Source organism: Cryptosporidium sp. chipmunk genotype I (genome assembly GCF_004936735.1).
Source record: "Cryptosporidium sp. chipmunk genotype I strain 37763 chromosome Unknown contig_8, whole genome shotgun sequence".
In the NCBI taxonomy this organism is placed as follows: domain Eukaryota; phylum Apicomplexa; class Conoidasida; order Eucoccidiorida; family Cryptosporidiidae; genus Cryptosporidium; species Cryptosporidium sp. chipmunk genotype I.
Window position 1 is genome coordinate 70988 of NW_027125623.1, and position 18681 is coordinate 89668.

General features: G+C 31.5%; 9 protein-coding genes across 9 annotated transcripts; 4 read left to right on the plus strand and 5 right to left on the minus strand.

Moving 5' to 3' along the window:
• Positions 1-756: 756 nt before the first annotated feature.
• ELE39_003677 (nucleotide-sugar transporter) lies at positions 757-2037 on the plus strand (the record flags this gene model as incomplete). The annotated part of the gene is made up of 1 exon (XM_067346822.1): positions 757-2037. One exon carries the CDS (start codon positions 757-759, stop codon positions 2035-2037), a length of 1281 nt encoding a protein of 426 aa, XP_067199613.1.
• Positions 2038-2607: 570 nt separating this feature from the next.
• Positions 2608-4317, minus strand: ELE39_003678 (t-complex 1; the record flags this gene model as incomplete). Its single annotated transcript, XM_067346823.1, has 1 exon — positions 2608-4317. One exon carries the CDS (start codon positions 4315-4317, stop codon positions 2608-2610), a length of 1710 nt encoding a protein of 569 aa, XP_067199614.1.
• A 1058-nt stretch (positions 4318-5375) lies between these two features.
• On the minus strand, positions 5376-6206 carry ELE39_003679 (uncharacterized protein; the record flags this gene model as incomplete). The annotated part of the gene is made up of 1 exon (XM_067346824.1): positions 5376-6206. One exon carries the CDS (start codon positions 6204-6206, stop codon positions 5376-5378), a length of 831 nt encoding a protein of 276 aa, XP_067199615.1.
• A 1299-nt stretch (positions 6207-7505) lies between these two features.
• Positions 7506-8043, minus strand: ELE39_003680 (transport Sec61 subunit beta; the record flags this gene model as incomplete). The annotated part of the gene is made up of 3 exons (XM_067346825.1): positions 7506-7701; positions 7773-7858; positions 8041-8043. 3 exons carry the CDS (start codon positions 8041-8043, stop codon positions 7506-7508), a joined length of 285 nt encoding a protein of 94 aa, XP_067199616.1.
• A 623-nt stretch (positions 8044-8666) lies between these two features.
• On the plus strand, positions 8667-9869 carry ELE39_003681 (uncharacterized protein; the record flags this gene model as incomplete). Its single annotated transcript, XM_067346826.1, has 1 exon — positions 8667-9869. The coding sequence occupies one exon, from the start codon at positions 8667-8669 to the stop codon at positions 9867-9869; it is 1203 nt and encodes a 400-aa protein (XP_067199617.1).
• An 883-nt stretch (positions 9870-10752) lies between these two features.
• Positions 10753-11772, minus strand: ELE39_003682 (acid phosphatase; the record flags this gene model as incomplete). Its single annotated transcript, XM_067346827.1, has 1 exon — positions 10753-11772. One exon carries the CDS (start codon positions 11770-11772, stop codon positions 10753-10755), a length of 1020 nt encoding a protein of 339 aa, XP_067199618.1.
• Positions 11773-13268: 1496 nt separating this feature from the next.
• ELE39_003683 (uncharacterized protein) lies at positions 13269-15341 on the plus strand (the record flags this gene model as incomplete). Its single annotated transcript, XM_067346828.1, has 1 exon — positions 13269-15341. The coding sequence occupies one exon, from the start codon at positions 13269-13271 to the stop codon at positions 15339-15341; it is 2073 nt and encodes a 690-aa protein (XP_067199619.1).
• A 56-nt stretch (positions 15342-15397) lies between these two features.
• ELE39_003684 (uncharacterized protein) lies at positions 15398-16627 on the minus strand (the record flags this gene model as incomplete). Its single annotated transcript, XM_067346829.1, has 1 exon — positions 15398-16627. The coding sequence occupies one exon, from the start codon at positions 16625-16627 to the stop codon at positions 15398-15400; it is 1230 nt and encodes a 409-aa protein (XP_067199620.1).
• Positions 16628-17322: 695 nt separating this feature from the next.
• On the plus strand, positions 17323-18435 carry ELE39_003685 (uncharacterized protein; the record flags this gene model as incomplete). The annotated part of the gene is made up of 1 exon (XM_067346830.1): positions 17323-18435. The coding sequence occupies one exon, from the start codon at positions 17323-17325 to the stop codon at positions 18433-18435; it is 1113 nt and encodes a 370-aa protein (XP_067199621.1).
• Positions 18436-18681: the final 246 nt, after the last annotated feature.

An 18681-nucleotide genomic window follows, 5' to 3' on the forward strand; every position in this document is an offset into this window, starting at 1 on the left:
GTTGCCGATATTTAGCTTTATCAATATTCATCTTTACGATTTTGGGAATTTTGATGTCAATTACGAACAATCTTGAATACTTTTTTTTCCTTCCCTCCTATTATGTTCCCACGTCATTATTTGCATGCAATTTATTAATTTATTAATACTTGAATTCGAGGACCACGTGTATGCATAATTCAAGTAGCCCGCGCATTTTATTAAATTATATAATGGGCTAAAGGTAGATAAAAAATATTAAAATAGAAAAAAAAATATACACACAGAATAAAATAATATTACTAATAATTAAAGAAGTGTTTTAACGAATAGAGTGGTTTGATTGAGATAAGGAAGAAGAAATAGCAGCTTATTTTTGGAAGAGGAAAAAGTTCAAATTGATAAAAATCTGTAATTAATAATATTTAAGACTAAAATTTATATTACTCTAATTTGTTTAGCTATTGAAAAGCTTCTTGCTCACAAAAATTTAAGTAAAAAGATTCTTCTTCCTTTTCCATTTATTTCAACTTTTCTTTATATAAGTTATTGTTGTTTATCTAAAGGAAAAGATATGAAGCCAGAGACCAATATTAAAGAGGTATGTTAGACCTTAATAAAATGCATTATAAACTATATATGCGTTATAAATGCGAATATTTATATTTTACTAACTAATTTCCTTCTTAATACTAATCCTATGAAAACTCATTCAAAAAAAAATAGGAACAGAAACAAAATATAAATGGTGTTAACTCAAATGATAGTAATGAATATATGAAATATGTAGCTTTGTTCTGCTTAATCATTCAAACGGTTGCAGTAATCTTTTTCATGAGAGTTTCTCGTATTAGAAGATCAGAAAATGATGAATTATATTTTAATTCTTGTGCTGTGGTAATGTCAGAAATTCTCAAGCTTTTCTGTTCACTGTTAATAATACTCTATTCTAATAACTTCAATATTGTTGAATTCTTCAATACACTGAGATTTGAAGTATTTAATTCATTTAAAAGTAATGTCCTCGTAGGTATTCCAGGACTACTTTATGTTGTTCAGAATAACCTACTGTTTATTGCTTTGTCAAATTTGTCAGGAGCAGTATATCATGTTACTTATCAACTAAAAATCCTTGCGACAGCTGTATTATCAGTTATTATAATGAATAAACAGCTTTCAAAAATAAGATGGCTGTCTTTGCTTTTACTGACAACTGGAGCAGTACTTGTACAGACAGGAAAATCATCCGAGTCAAGAACTTCGAATGATTCAGATTATGGAATTGAAAATACTGATAACTTTTTGGGAGTTTGTTCAGTTTTACTAGCATGTTTTACCAGTGGTTTGGCAGGAGTTTTTCTTGAGAAACTCTTAAAAGATAGTAAAACCAGTATTTGGGGAAGAAATGTACAGCTTGCTTTATACGGAACGGTTTTTGGATTTATTGGGTGCCTCACTGGAAAAGAAGGACTAGAAATCTCACAAAAAGGTTTCTTCTATGGGTTCAACACTCTTGTCTGGTTTGTTATTTTCCTACAAGCTGTTGGAGGCATTATTGTTGCTGCAGTACTTAAATATGCCGATAATATCCTGAAATGTTTTGGAAACTCCCTTAGTATTATTATGAGTTGTACTCTATCCTGGTATCTTGGTGATTATAGCATTACATTAAATTTCTTTATTGGCTCAGTTCTTGTAATCTGGTCAATATTTATTTATGGGCTTGAAAAAGCTTTTCCTTGTTCTGATTATCTTCTTAAACTTAAACTGATTTTAAAAAGGAATTCCAGAAATAAAATTATTACCAAATATAAAAATCTTAGAGAATCTAGCTCAGAAGCTTCTTTTGACTTCACTGACCATAATTCTGGAACCAGGAATAGTCACTTTTGCAACTTAAATATTCAAAACAATAATAACAGTAATCTGAGTAATAGCAAATTTAAGAACATCAATAACTTCATTCATCTGCAAAACCAAAATCGAGATAATCATGGCGAAATAGATGACGTTATCCCAAAAGGTCTCCAAATGGCCATCATTTCTTCTGGAGTCTAGATACTCCAACCCATTTCAAGAATTATCATCTCCTCTTTACCCAACTTCCTACTTTAGTTCAACCAAACATATATTTATACAATCCGTACCATCTCCGAAAATTGACTACGCATGCACCAATGCATGTATGCTCGAATTTCCGTGGAGGCGGGCCCAATGTGGACATAATTAATATAAAGTTTGATTATTAACTTTTTTTTCACTTTTTACTCACTTCCCCCCCCCAGAAGCTTTGAGTTGAAGAGTGCTCACTGGCCTCTCAGGGAAAGTTCTCAATAAAAGAAAAACCACTAAAGGTAAAGATACGAAAATTATTGTTATTCATTATATAAACTTAGTGATACCGTAAAACTAGTATTTCTCTGGTAGCTATTAATAATATAGTTTGCCGCCTTCCCTGGTGTGGGGAAGAATTCGCTAAACCGAAAAGGTTATCTGGCCCGTTGAGCGGGCTCCTGAATTAAAAAGAGCAAAAGCTATTCAAAACATTTCCCCCCTTAGATCTTAGTTTACTTGGCTATCAATGAGGGTGGGGTAAGTGAAGAATTAAACTTTAAGGATGGAGGTTGTTCACTCGTTTCCTCGCTGGTTCTCTACAGGTTTTACTTTAATGTAGTCGTCAATACGGAGAAGAGTTATTGCAGCCTCCGTTGCAAATCTTAAAGACTTTAGTTTGCTGATAGTTGGCTCCAAAACTCCCGCCTGGACGTTGTCCCTTACTGTTCCGCCAATCAAATCAAGTCCAAAAAATTTGTATCTATCTTGGTCTTGAGGTTTTACTGTTGATAGCTCCGAAGAGACTGATTTAGTAGCAGAGTAATTGTTTAGTTGACCCTGTTGGGCACTTGCATGGTATGCTCTAAGTCTGGCAACCAATTCCGTTGCATCTTTAGCGGAGTTAATTGCCAGAGTTTTAGGGATAACTAGAAGCGCCTCAGCAAATTCCGCAATTGCAAGCTGTTCTCTAGACCCGAGAGTACGTGCAAAGTCCTCCAAGTAAATACTCAAAGCAGCCTCCACTGCTCCTCCCCCTGCAACATATCCATTGGATTCCAAGAGCTTAGATACAGAACACAAAGCATCGTGGATAGAACGTTCAAGCTCGTCTAATAAAACCTCGTTCGCTCCTCTTAATACGATCGAGGCTGCTCTATGAGTCTTGCAGCCAAGGAACATCATATAGTCTGTGTCTCCAACTCGTTCTTCCCTCACTTCTTGGCATTCCCCAAGATAAGCTGGGTCGAAGGATTCCTCTGAATCCTCTAATTGTGCCATTGTGAGGCAGATTGTTGCTCCAGTTGCCTTGGCAATCCTCCTCAAATCAACCTTCTCCACCCTTCTAACTGCAATACACCCAGCTGAAACGAAATACTTCATGCATTGATCATCGATACCCCCTGTGGTTAAAACTACATTGCAACCTGTAGCCAAAATCTTCTCAATACGCTTGTGGATTACTTCCTTCTCTTCAAGTCTAATCTTTGCAAGTTCTTTTGGGTCCTCTAATTCAACACGAATTCCCATTTGCATTCTGTATTGTTTCAAAGGAAAGTCTATACATGCGATCTTGACATTCTTAACAGATGTTGGCATTCCCTGGCAAGCTCTGCCTGTATGGGAAAGAGCGTATCCTTCAACCAAGAATGACTCTAATAAACCCTTACCGTGAGTCTTCAATATGTTCAAAGATTTTACTGGATACTTGACAGCTCCTGTTAAGGGGTCTGCAGCCTTTACTGTCATAATAGAATCTACAACCAGTTTACCAAAAAACTCTGCATCTGCTCCTGCTAACTTCGATGATAACACAGTCTTGGCAACATTAAGGCAGCATTCCTCACTTATTGTCTCATTAATAGATAGAGACCCCGAAATATATCTCACACACTCCTTTAGAGCTAACTTATAACCAGAAATTACATTCGAAGGATGAGACCCATTGCTAACCAGAGACGTTCCTCTCCTTAGTAACTCAGCCGCCAATAAAACTACCGACGTCGTGCCATCCCCCACTTCCTTGTCCTGTAGCTCACTCAAATCCACTAGTACTCGGCCAGCTGGATGCTTTACTTCCAACTGGCTTAAAATTGTAGCACCATCATTTGTCACTGTCACTTCACCCACCTCATCAACAAGCATCTTATCCAAGCCCTGAGGGCCCAATGACGACTTTAATATATTTGCTATCGACATTACTGCTGTCAAATTACTCGCCCTCACATCGCTCCCATGTTGTCGCTCTCCATGAATTGACTGATCCTGAGATGGTTTTGCCAACATATTATATATATATATATATGTATTACTCCTCTATGCTTTTTTTTTTATAAAATATATATATATAAATATTATTTCGTACAATCTTCTCTTCTTCCCTCTTCACTTCTTTTAAGACTTTTTCTTGCACTTCTAAAAGCCCCCTTACCGCCAAAACTCCATATACTGGCATGAGAGACGGCGCCAACTTCTGCTCAATAAATTGCTTGGTAAATGTTATTTTCACTGAATTGTTAATTATTGCTTGGATTTTAGTATGAGTAAATTTGTGTGGGTATGTGTGAATTATATTGTTATTGTAAATTATTGTGTTCTTCTTACCCTGCTTTTTTAAATCCTAGGGTAGTTCTTACTGCTTGACTAACTCGATGCCATTTTTTAGTAGCAATAATTGAAATTTTTAGAATTTTTCAGAAACTCATTCAACCCTAAATCAGCACCTAGTATTCTAATCCTTATTTCTTCTTCCCCTTCTTCTTTTCTTTCGAAACTTAACATTAACTTATTCCTCCAATATTCAAAAGAAAAAAGAAAAAAAAACTAGTTGATCAAAGCTCTACACATCTTTATAAATTAGATAGTTTATTCATAATTGGCTCTAACTAATAATAATTATCTCTGAACTTCCAAAATTAATGTCAACTCCCTCGCGTATTCCAATTCTATTATTCTGCTCGGACTAACCAGGCATTTGACGCAATAGCCTTCACTACATTCAGTTCACTCCTAAAAAAATCTGAAAGGTGAGTAAGTCCCACCAACACTAATAGTTTATTTAGAAAGGAAAGAACAAATTTTATACGTTTATCAAAATTTTATTACTATTTAATATATCTCTAATTTGCATGTTTTTACCGCCAAACCATTGACGAAATTAAACATTAATCATCTTGATTATTTTATTGCGTGGAATATAATGGCCAGAAATTCAAAAATAATCTTTTCATCTTCCTTTCCTCAATTAGAATTACAGACTATTAAAAGACAAATATTATTACTGGTTTTAAATTGAACCAAAACTTGATATATACACACAACATTTAATAAATCGCGTCGCCAAATTAATTCTTGAAGATCTTTGTCATCCTCCTAAAAGCTGAAGAAACCAAATGTACCGGGGTCCTAATCAAATCTCCAATAGCCCCTCCACTGGTAACCCCATTATCTGAATCAATATCATTTGCAACCATCAACGATGAAATAGGTGTCGATGAGAACAAAATCCCTGAAGTTCTTGTGGGAGTCTTTAAGTTTGAATCACCTCCATTCTTTGTATCAGCTTTCATTGCATTCTTTCTGGCTGTTAGGGAAGTTGCTGAAGCTGGTAACTTTTTGAGTGTAGAAGATGAAGACTTTGACTTAGGCTTTGTTGTCTTTTCACTGGAAACTGCCTTCTTTTCTTTACTATTATCCTTCAATGTCTTATTATCTTTTAAAGTACTCTCTGACTTTTTTTTCTTGTTTCCTGCTGATATTTCCTTGACAATATTATCCAAAATCTTATTTTTTGCCACTTCACTTTTTGCAACCTTTTTAGCACTAGAGGAAACACCCTTCTTAGCCGTCTCGCTAATTGATTTGCTTCCTGATACTTTAGATTTAACTATCTTGCTGTTCAAAGTTTCCCCTCCCTTCCTGCTTGTCTTGCTTATTGTCTTCTTAACAACAGGCTTCTTATCTGCCTGCTCCTTTTTAATTGGATTTGAATTTGAAGTCTTACTCGTTGCTATTGATAATTTTGATGAGCAGGAGCTTTTGCGAGACTTTGAAGATGATAAAGTAGTTGACTTTGGGGTCTCCTTCTTTACCAGCATCTTACTGGACTTTGAACTATAGCCCTTGGAAGTAGTTTTACAGTTAGACTTCTTTGAATCTGTTGAGCAACCACTCATCTAAAATCGTGAAGTCATAAATAATGTTGTATAGAATCATTGTTTTTTTATTTTTATAAATCAATACAAGGAAAAATTTTAGTTAATTTGTTCATTAATTGTTCAATAAATTTCTCAAGGCAATAATATAGAGACCTCCCCAAGCTTCTCCCCTCAAATCTTCTTTTCTTCTATTCCTCCTCTCATTCCTTGGGTATTATAATTAGCCTCAAAAACCAATTATACCTAAAGAATCATCAAACAGCCAAAACGAAAAATATATTTTGATGTCATTATTTTCCCAAAAACATCAACCCTACCTTTAAATACTGTACATATTAGTGATCTATTCTCGTTCCCACATCCTCTTTCTCCCATGTGACCAAAATCACCCAAGTCTCATTATTTGCCTCTTTAATGACTTACCTTTGATCCACAAGCTTTTACTGAAGAATTTCCTTTCTTAGTGCAAGCCATACTTAATTGTCCGATGTGTATCACTTTTCCTTGTTAATTAAATATTCACAATTGGTTTCCCCCAAGCCCCTTAAATATGCTAGTACTTGAAATTTAATCGTATACACTACCAGTTCTGTTTAGTATTCGTGTATTTATTAATAATTAATTTGCATGCAAATTATACACTTGGCGCCTGACTGTGGGCGCGTATTTCGATCTTCAAGTGGTTAACCACAGTAGATAAAGTAGGTGTATAAATTAAGTTATTAATAATAAAGATTATAGAAGTTAATAAAAAGATATATTTGGAGAGAAATGATTTTTACTCATTTAAATTCCCGGTCCACACTTAAATGTAATACGATTTGGTCAAATTAAATGAACTGAAACGGTTTTTTTTTCATAAGATGCTTTGGAGTATTTCCATGAACTTCTCCCTTGTCCCTTTGCTAGTTAGTAGAACTTATCTCTAAAATGCCATCATCGAATAATATTCTAGTTTTAGTTAATTATTGGGAGCGAGGAGGGCGACTAGTTTTCTGTTCTTGTTTAAATTGTCTCAAAGAAAAAAGCCTATTAATTACGCGAGAATGTAATATTTAAAACAAGTATAATCAATTTATTAAGGGGGAAACTATGCAAAAGCCGTAATTTTTACCTATTATTAACTTGTGGTTGTAGCTTCTTTTGAATAATACCTTCCATCGAAGAATCTAATCATAATTCGCCCAAATTTAGCAAAAGAGAAGATCTTCGACATGTGGAAATATCAATATCCGTTACTAACTTAAATTATGTGTTTATACTCGGTGAATTACAAGCTAGACAGGTTCCTCATTCCCTACCCCTGATTCATTATGCTTATCCCATGATCTTTTCCTTGAACTTTCCAAGGATGTGGAGTACAATAACTGTTGACATGTATGCCAAAGTCATCACGAGAACAGTCATCGGTCCAAGTTTGAGTCCTGGTGTATCATCAACATAGTAACTCATCAAATTCTGAGCGAGGTTTTCTCTGCTACTAGTTGTGGATGATGCCAATGCACGGCGTTGTCTAATGTAAAGAAAAAAAGGTGGAAAAAGTGAATATGCGCTCTCACTTCCGATGGTTTCTTCCTCACTTACCTCATTGTACTCGATCTTGCAATCGAACTCTTTCCTGCTGCTCCAATACCGGATGAACTTCCTGTAGACTGTGTAGAATTCTTTGTCTAAAAGAACAAGAGAATTAATATCAAAGTAAAAGATGAACTAAAAATAATTAAGTTTACTTTTTATCATTTCAAGTTGAATAAATAGAGAGACCAATTTTAAATCGAATTTCTTCCTTATAAGAAAATCATCCTAATTATCATACTCGAAAGATACAAAGATAACCATTCAAATAACTTACCATCTTTAATTCAATAAAATCTAAACTCTTTTAAAATCCCAAAGGATAAAATGTTAGTTTTACTTTCTCTTAATTTTTCTTTTTTAGCAACTTATTGAGTTTTAACCAGATGTGGTAAAATATCTTTTCCCCTCTTATAACTCTATATTTTTTATTTTTGATCAATACACTCAAAAATTGAGTGAGTCTTGCGATACCGCTTCCATAAATTAATTATTTGCCTTTTCCATTAATACATTTATATTACTTTATTTGAACCCTTTTTATTATTATATATTTACCCCCACTATTACCTTGCCGCCACACGTGATCAGAACTTACCGCCAAATTGCAAAACTTGAATTTAAAAATATCCCATTAATCGAAATAGGAAATAGTGACAATAAAAATGCAGGCCCCACAGTTTGGCGGCAACTTTTGAGATTCTGTTAACATTAAATTTAAGTCAACTAAAATGGATTAAAAAGAAAAATTGAGTGAGAAAAGAAAATCTTGGAAAATAAAAGAAGGGATGGCCTTTTAGTTATAACAGAATGAGTTTGAAGTATTCCACTTCCTTCCCAATTTTTTGAATAAAAAAGTAACTAAAGAATTTGAGTGTTAGACATTTATTTCCGAAGATTATAATGAATATTGAACTTTCTAAGCCTTTGTTAAAAACTTACACTCAGGATCAAATATCCTGCAATGGTAGAAGAAATCAAGTAAAAAGTGATACTATTAGTAATCAAAATAATGAAAGTCCTGCCATTAGTGAGCAAAATGAAACAAGAGACTTCATTTTATATGAAAGCAACCATCTTCCAAATATGCTAATGGAAAATGGAACCTTAAACATTATGCACCATTGGGACAGATTTAGCCAATTCTTTGAATTTTGTTTGCATGATAGATTCCATGTCATGCTTTCAATGAATTGGGGAAATCTCATTTTATTTGTATTTCTCACATATATTCTACTTGCAATTAGCTTAGCAATTATACACTTTATTATTACATTTGGAGATGCTGCAGATTGTATTGGGAGTGACAAATTTGGAAACGTGGAATATTTTTTCTTCGCTGTCGAGACTATGTTTAGTATTGGCTACGGCTCCCCAAGGTCTCCATGTTGCTTAATTACCAACTATTTTACTCCAATAATGGTTATCAGTGGTTCCATTCTAAATTCGGTCACCGTAGGAATCTTCTTCACAAAATTCTCAGAATCAACTTCTAGAAAATGGGCAATTTGTTTTTCCAAAGAACTTTGTGGAATTGGATTCAAAACCATACCCCCTCAAGAAGTCCTTGAAATACCCAGTCAATCAAATCTGCCACCCGTCAGCTCATATGCTTTCACGAAAGCAGCTGAGACCACTTGTGAGAATTGTCCATTTATTATTTCATTCAGACTTTTTAACATATCTCAAGAACCATTCTTTTCTCCTGACCTTAAAATTTTCATACTTATCCACAGTGATAATGGGCCATATATCACAGAAATCTCATCCTACAAACTTGATGTCCCTCTTGAATTTATGGAAACTCCCATCACTGTTTCAATATATTCGAACCAACCTGATTCTCCTCTTAAAAATTTTACTGTTAATCATCTCAGAAATCAAGGACACCTTATTGAGCTCATGATACTGCTCCGCTTCTTTGACAATAGAACCTCGAAGAATCTGGAAGTTAGAAAAACTTGGAGACTTAATAACGTTTTCTGGGGATATAAGTTTTCTTCTATTATTAAGAAACAAGTTAATCATGGTAGAACAATGTACCAAGTCGGAATTTCTGATCTTGATAATATTGAACCCATTATCTCCGGAACACCTTTTCTCTAATTTATAGATCCTACTCATAAACATAAATATATACTTTTACTCGTTTATCCCGCCTACCTTTTTTTTTCGTTACTACTATTCTATGCTCATAAAACCATCACAAATAGGCGGTAATGACATTTTGCATGTAACATTTCCCCGTCGCACTTTGTTTACATGAAAATTTATGTTTCTTCCCCCCAGAAATTTAAATAATCATTTGTAGTATCTTTTTTTATCAAAGAAAAAAAAGAAAATGAACTCATTATTATCTTTTTTTAGTAGAAAACAACTACACCCCCAACATTTTTCGATATTCCTAGGATCTTTCATAAGCTATCCACCCTAAATCATTTCAAAATTTAAATCAATCACTACTTTTTCTGGGGAAAAATAATTCAAACGTAATTTGTATGCAAATTATAAATACGTAAAGAAAAAAAAAAGCTAACATTCTAATAAAAATAATTAACTCCCTTACATTATGACTACAATTGACTGTGCATTATTCACCTCTTCTACTTGAAGTATTTAATATACTATCTATATATCTACATTATCCCAAAATGAATAACTCCCAGAAAGTAATATCCAATATAAGAAGAGTACGCACTTAGTACTTTAAAAATGATCGTCATTCTTCATCATTTAATTCATTTTCTTGTAACAATAGCCATTAGCAACTTATTGTATTAATTATTCTTAAAAACTAATATTAGCATCTTTCAACTTATGGCACTTTTCCCTTGATTTAATTTATGTCTGAATATCATTTATACTATATAGTTCATTTATGCTGTCAATATTGATTATACTATCATGCCTCCACAGAAACCCACCCTCTCAAAAAAACTAGTCTTAATGAGAGATTAAACCGACTCCAGATGTACATTTATTCTTCCTTCTACTTTCTGTTAATAATCAATGAACCTATACAAGCTGTTAAGATCATTAATCCTACAGTACCAACGATCTTAAGGAAAGCATCACGTGACAAATGCTTAGCCCCTTTCTTGAATGATAATTCAATCATTTCTAAAGCAGGTAATTCTTCGCCAGCAATACCTTGGAATGATAGAGATGGAGATGGTAATTGAGTATTAATTGGTGATAGTTCGACTTGATTACCATGTTGAATGATATATGGAACCATCTTGTTACCATCAACCTTAAATGAGCAATAAGAATCACAGTTCAAAAAAGTAGTTCCTTCAATAGTAGAATTGTATGTTCCCCTATTTTGACCACTAATTACAAGCTCAACATGAGTATCCAAAATGAGCTGCTGAACTTTCTTTAATGAAGAATCGATTGAATATGAAGAAGCCAAGTATTTGTTTCCAACTACAACAGTGAAGTCATGATGTCTATGGCCATAATGTAAAGTTGCATTCAAATTCTGTAAGGCTTGTTCAGAAACTTTGTGATCTGGGAAAGAGCTGGAGAGAATAAAAGTATCAATAAATACAAATAAAACAGTACCATCTCTTCTAGATAATACATTTGAAGTATCAGTATAGTGTGAAACATAATGGTAGAAGTAATTTGGGAAACTGAATCTTGGGAAGATATCATTATTGCTATCATAAGTTACATTGTTTCTCTTCAATAGTACGTTTGCATTTCCATTATCCCAATCAGCTTGACCCATTGTTGCAAATAACGGAACCTGGAGAGATTTCTCTGAGTAAATATCCTCAAAACAATTCTTGAAATCAATTCCACCAGGGAAGTTATCACCAGGACTAATCAATAATGAAAATGGGGTTTTCTCTGCTTGAGCTTTTAAGATTGCTGCTATCTTTTTCTGGCTTCCAGAGCATCCATAGTTTGACAATGATGCAAAATATAATTCTCCATTAACTCTATTTGAACTTAGAAATATACAAAAAACGATCCCAAAAACGAAAAGTAATGCTCTCATCCTTTTATTAATATATAAACAGTCACTTTCTCTTGTTTCACTTTTTTAAATATTGTTTTATATAAGACTACAATTTTCTTTTTTCGGTAATGTGTTTCTTACTCACAATTTTTAATTAATATTTGGTTTTTCAATAACCAAATAGTGGAATCCTTTTAATTCGATATTTACACTTAATTCCTAATTTTAATATTTAAAAAAACCTACCTTTTTTTGCCTTTTCAAAATAATAAAAATGTCTTTTTCCTTATTATATGCTTACTTCCACCTTTTGATTAAGCCTCACACTATTTATAAACCTTGTTCCTCATTACCAAAATCAAATCTGTATGCAAACACATCTACATACATTATTGACGACATTACGTCATTACAAATGGATCAAGTCTCCATGTACCCCATTTTACATACATCAACGTTTTGTCCTCACAATTTTAACAATAATACATATATGTCTCGTTTTTTCTATATTGTTGAACATTCTTGGTCTTTTTTCATTATTTCATTAGTTGATCCTGATATTTTAAAAAAATTAATAGACGAAAATCCATTTTCTTTTTTTATTTTTCCATATTTATTCATCGTCCTGTGTATGCATAGCTTTTTTTTAATTAAATTGATACGTGTGCATTGTGTCTTTTGTGAAATTTCTCAGGTTGTATGTAAATTTCGGTTATCAAAACTTTTTTTAAAATCCATTAAGTCAAGGAGTTGTGAAACAGACATCTAAATTATTCATCTGGTATTCTAATTTTCATTTCAAGAAATTTTTTAAAATTTTTCTACATAAATATTTAATAATTCATTTTTGTCCACATAGGTTGGATATAGAAAAATGAAATAGCAAAAAAAAATGCATAAAGCGAAAGTAATAAATAATAGAGGAAATGTTAGTTAAGGGTTTGATCAGTAAATGTAATAAAAACGTTAATTTAACGCATCTAATTCTGTATTGTATTTGTAAAAATAGCGCAGCTGATTCATTTTCTTTTTTATCCTTCTTATTGCAACTTTGTAGTTTTGAATTAATGAATTTGATTTACAAATCATTTTTCACTCTCCTCCCCTCTATTCCTTTGCTAATTCTCAATATTAGTTAAAAATTAATTACGTGTGTTTGGCGCCTGTGGGTAAAATTGCATGTAACTTGTGTATGACAATTGCAAAAGTCATGCAGTATCAATAAAGTATGCTGTAGAATATAATCTGGAATTAATTGATGAGTTATTTTTTGTTAATTTGGAGTAAATGATTGTGAGTTTGAAATAAATACCAAGTTGAACAAATTGTTAATTTTTCTCTTTATATTTTTCGAGGAAAAAATGGCTCAAAGATGGTTAAACCTATAAAATAGGAAAATTCTGAATGAATTAAAACTGATTAAATAATTGATGCTAAACTTTAAGTCAATTAAATGGAATGTTTTTTTAAGAGTAATGAAATAAAAAGAATCCTATAAAATAAAACCTACAGTATATATAAATAAACAAATATATATGTATGGAGAAAAAAATAACAAGAAAAGAATCCTGGCAGAGAAGGAAAAAGATGGTTATGAGCAGGCAAACTTTGAGGTTTGGAAAACCGGCGAAATTCGTGAGAATGAACATGGGAGAAGTTTTATATTTGGAAATCGGAAAATGTCCAATATCAAGAAGATGCAAATCAACTGTTACCCATGTAATGAGAAATTAAAGTTTGAGACTGAAATAAAAGCAAATTCTCCAGTGGGAATTAGAAAAGATCTGACCTCGAGAAGAAGAGCTAGCTTCAGAGTATGGGTATATCGTAAAATAAGGAATATATTGAATTATACTCTTAAACTTGTCAAAAAAGTCAGTTTATTGTTGATAATAGGAACTTTTTTTTTAATCACTTGGAATTCAATTAATCATTTGGGACGATACGGAGAAAGTAAGATAATAGGTACTCAATTATTCGATCAATTAATTAAAAAAGTAAAGTTTATGAATTTAATTAAACAAAAAGAAATTAATGGTCTCTTTTCTTCCGACCATTATGATGAGACAGTGAGTTTTGTTGAATTCCAGGAAAAATTTGAAGATATTGAAAATCAAATTGTTGGACTAAATAAAAAAATTGCAATTTTAGCAGAAATTAATGAGTTTTCAAGAATAAATCAAAGTAATCTAGAAAGTGATTTTCGGGAGTTAAATAACAAGACATTTATATTTGAAAATGAAATCAGTAAATTGAATACTAAACTTGTAAAAGAAATCAAATCTATCAAAAACGAAAGTTCGACTTTATTTAAAAATTTTAATCGTTCACTTAATGATATTATAACACAAGGAAAAAATCGAAATATGCATAAAAACAACCATCCAGAGATGGATAACCAAATGAAATTCATTATTGGAAACCTAACAGAATATGAAAAATTGTATTTAAAATTAAGAAATGATTTGGACAATATTTCCGAAGAAGTTAAATTAATTGATGAGGCACAAGATGTGTTAAAAAGTATGATTTGGTCAATGAATAAAAGAAATGAAGAATTATTAACTTTTGGTTCAGAAAATACAATCAGAAATCCCCAAATAGCACCTTTTCAAGGCCAAGGCTCAGAAATTGATGTTTATCTTAAAAAGGTAATTGGGACTAAATTAGAAATGCAAGGTTATAATCAAGTTGATTGGGCACAATCCAGTATGGGAGGAAAAGTAATAAATCCAACAAATAATAAATACTGTGAGAAAAACAAAAATAATAATAATAGTAGGTCAATAATTATTAAGATTTTGAGATATTTTCAAAATCAGCTTTTTAGGTTTTTGAATGGGAATACCTTTGACACATCATTGAGAATTCCAATTTATAATTCCGAATGTTTTGAGCCAAATCAACTTATTAAATCAAACCAAGAAAAAACTATTGGAAGTTGTCTGTTTGCTGAAGTTGGTACTAACATAGATATACAATTATCTGCTTTAATTAATGTAACTTCAGTAGGAATAGATCATATATTATTTCCTTTAGAATATGACAATGGGGAAACTGTCCCAAGAAGATTTTCTGTCAAATGTATACAAGGAAGTTCATTTGAGGAATATGATTATGGCCATTTCATGTATCATTATCCTCAGAATAGTCAAGGTCTTGAAATTTTTCAAGTTAATTCAACAAATCATTTATGTAACATAATTAGATTTACAATTCATTCAAGTTATGGAATCAAACACTTTTGTTTGTACAAATTAAGAGTATATGGTGAGCAGGTTGATCATAGTATTAAATTTGTTTCTGAGATTAAAGGAAATTATTTTTTGAAACTATTTTTGAAAATAATCAGAAAAACACCAATTATTGTCAAGAATGAAATATTAAACTTGATTAATATGTTATTAAGTGGTTTTAATTACATTAAAGACTATTTAAAAACAGAAAATAAAAAAGAAGTTAAATTTAAAGAAAGTGAGAATGACGTAATTTTAAATTATGACATTGAAATTGATAAAGATGAGGATCAATATGTGCCAAATAATGGCAATTCTTCAGAAAATAAATTCATAATTAGCAATAGAAAAAGAAAGAGGGAAATTAAGTAGAATTTTCTATTTTGTATTTATATAATAATATTATTAATAAGTTGGAAAATGCCTTTTTAACACAATGAAAATATGGACTTTTGGTCTGGCGTACTAATTGAAGTATTTTCAACCATTGGGTAAATAATGCAGTTATTTTTATTCGGAAGTCTTTCAATATATTCACTGATTAAAATAAAATCTTGTTTTGAGAATTTTTGAAGTATGGGATTTTTATTTTTCAGATCATTTGGATTTGAGATTTCAATCTGGGTTGCTAAATCCACAAAATAGTGACTATTTCTAAAATCTTCGATAAAAGAATTAAATATATTTCCAAAGAAGCTGACCGTGATTCCAAGTATTTGAAGTAAGAACTTTGTTTGGTAGCTATTCCTTCTATCACTGAAGAATTTCAAGAAATGTTTTTTTTGGCTACGATTAATATGCTTTTTGGAATATTTATAATATTCTTTAATGTTTTTGAAATGGGTAAAAGTTGGGCCTATAAATCTCATTATACTAGTAATTCTCAAAATATCCTCTAGAAGTAGTGCAATAAAGTCTGGCATTGAATACCAAGGAGTGTTGTTTGTATCAATTGAGTTATTGATGACAAATAAAAGAGACTGAGCAATCATAATAAGTTTTAAGTGCAATTTATGATCCGATTTACATTTACAAACAGCAACTTGTTTATTCACTTTGGAGCTAATGATATGCAAATTCTTAATCTTTCTCCCATTTTTGAAAGCACTAAATTTGGGGTTTGAGTTCTTCATTTTGAGAAATGAAATAGGTCTGGCCTTGAGGAATTCAATTTGAGATTTCTCGTTCTCACTAAAAGTGGAATGTTCAGCTTGTTTATTTTGTGAGTAAAGTTCTTTGCTCATTAATCCAACTTCTTCCAATGTATTCGATTTTGAAAATTGGCTTTTCTTAATCATTTTCTTACTTAATTTTGGTAGTTTCTTTTTAATTGGCTTTTGTTTATGGTTTACCAGTCTAAAGTGGCCATTCGTATCAATTCCCATTAACTTAATTTCTTCAATTTGGGACATATGATACGTAAGAATGATCCCAAACTCCTCAATGTAGAACTTTATGAGCATTTTTCTCAGAGTTTTATATAATTTCTTAACTTCTTTGCGATCCTGAAGTAATTCTTTCATTAAATAAATTTTGGGACCTGGTGAAAATCCACTATTTGATAATGGAAAGTTAACTTTTTCATGATTATCGACAAAAACGGTATTCTTCAGGCTTCTTGAAATTGTTTCTATTGAGTTTAGCTCAAAGTGAGCCATTTTTTCACCATTAGATTTTATTATATTAAGGTTTGAGAAAAAATATAAATAAAATATTATTTTGATAGTAATGGTTAAAAGAGTCTTTTCATACTTGAACATTTTAATTAATCCTTTCTAAACTTTTTTTTCAGGTTTTCCCTATTCGAATTTCATTACGGTTTCCACCAAAATTTTTATTGTATTCCCGATCTTTGAATAAATAGATGCTTTTAAATTAGTTGTTTTCAATATAATTACCTTTTAATAAAATTTACTTTGAAATATTTCAATGCTTTAACAACTATTATGATATTGTGTTTTCGGATTACTCCTATTAAATACTAATATGACGTCAAATAACCATAAATTAATTCATTATTTTAATCTTTTTATTAGTTAATTTAAATAAAATAGCCAGAAAAAATTGCATGTTTTGGCGGGCAATTCGGTCCACAAATCAGATAATTATAGGGGTAAAAAAAATAATTTGACGGGTAAATGCAGGTTGGATACAGTTTTTTTAAAAAAATGAAGATGCTCGAGAAATCGTTGTGGGGGGTGGGTATAAGAAAGGAGAAATAGAAGAGATAGAGGAGAATATTAATATATGTATTTATACATAACGAAAATATTAAAGTGGAAAGAGTATTTGCATCTATAATTAATAGGGTCTGAGTTAATATTGAAGAAGGAAATAGAGATAGAGAAAAAAAATGAGTGAAAAAAACAAAAATACAGGAGTTATTGGTAAAACTTCAAACTCAACATTATACGAAAAGAGATTAGGATTATACATATTGATGGGTTCAGTACTATATATTTTAGCAATAAAGAATAAAGTTGAAAAAGGTTGGTTGGATACTCCATATTCATGGATGCTAATACTATTCAGAGCAGGGCCAATAGGAGGAATGATTTTAATAATACCTTATATGATTTCAAATTTGAAGACTCAAATAGAAAATATGTGTGAAACTTTGAGGCTTTTTCATACCAAATATCAAAAAAAAAAGCCTCTTACAATAGCTTTAGAACTTTTTCCAGATCTAGATAAACAATTCAGCATGATGCAGGGTATGAGAAGACATATAGTTCAGGGACTCTTTTACTTTTGTATGGGGGAAAGTTTGAGTGAAATATCTACTCAATATTCCAAAAACTCAAATATTTTTTTTCAAGTCATTCCAATCTCTGCCTCTTTGTCACGCTCTATTGGAACTTACTCTCTCTGTAAGTCAATAATATATGACTCACAAAATACACGTAATCTTGTGCATGTTTTTGGCGCCATAATTGCATGTACTTTGACATTTTCTTTATATGTATTGGGAATATATGTAATAAGTCATGAGCCATTGATTGAGGGAGTGAAAATGATATTAAGTCAAAGCTTGGTGAGTGGGGAGGTAGAAAAGAGTCTTTTAAAAATATGTATTCATTTGGAATTGTTGGTTCAGAGTATATTATTGTCTGAATGTGTAATACGTAGGGGAAAAAGTGTGTATGCTTCAATTGCCTCGAGAATATCTCCGATTGTGGGTTCTCTTTTGATGATAATTTCTTTAGTGTTAAGATGTTTGCATTTGGAGACTAGAATGGTTCCTTATTATATTCCATATTTGGAAATAGGCCCATATATTTGGGGTTTATTCATATTTATACATTGTATAGCCTTTTATATCCGATATGATCAAGAGAATAATAGCAGAGATGGGGAAAATATTGGTTGTATGAATAATGTAGTTGACCAAAAGATTTATTCTCAGGAGCTCTATAGTAGTGAAGTTGGTTTTGGATCTGTAACTTTACAGAAAAAGAATCAATAAAGGATTCAAAAAATAAGTTAATAAAGTAGAATAGTCTTAGTTTGGATTTGTAATAGATGCTTGGATATTCTTGTATATAGCTATGTTTAATTATTTTTTTTTGGGTTAATTTTTATTAAAGTTTCTTTCTTTACTAGATTAAAGTTAATTAAAAATTGATAAAGAAATTAGATAAAGCTGGAAAGGAGAATATACGGACGAAATAAAGTATTTTCAAACAAGAATTATAAAATATGTATTGGATTT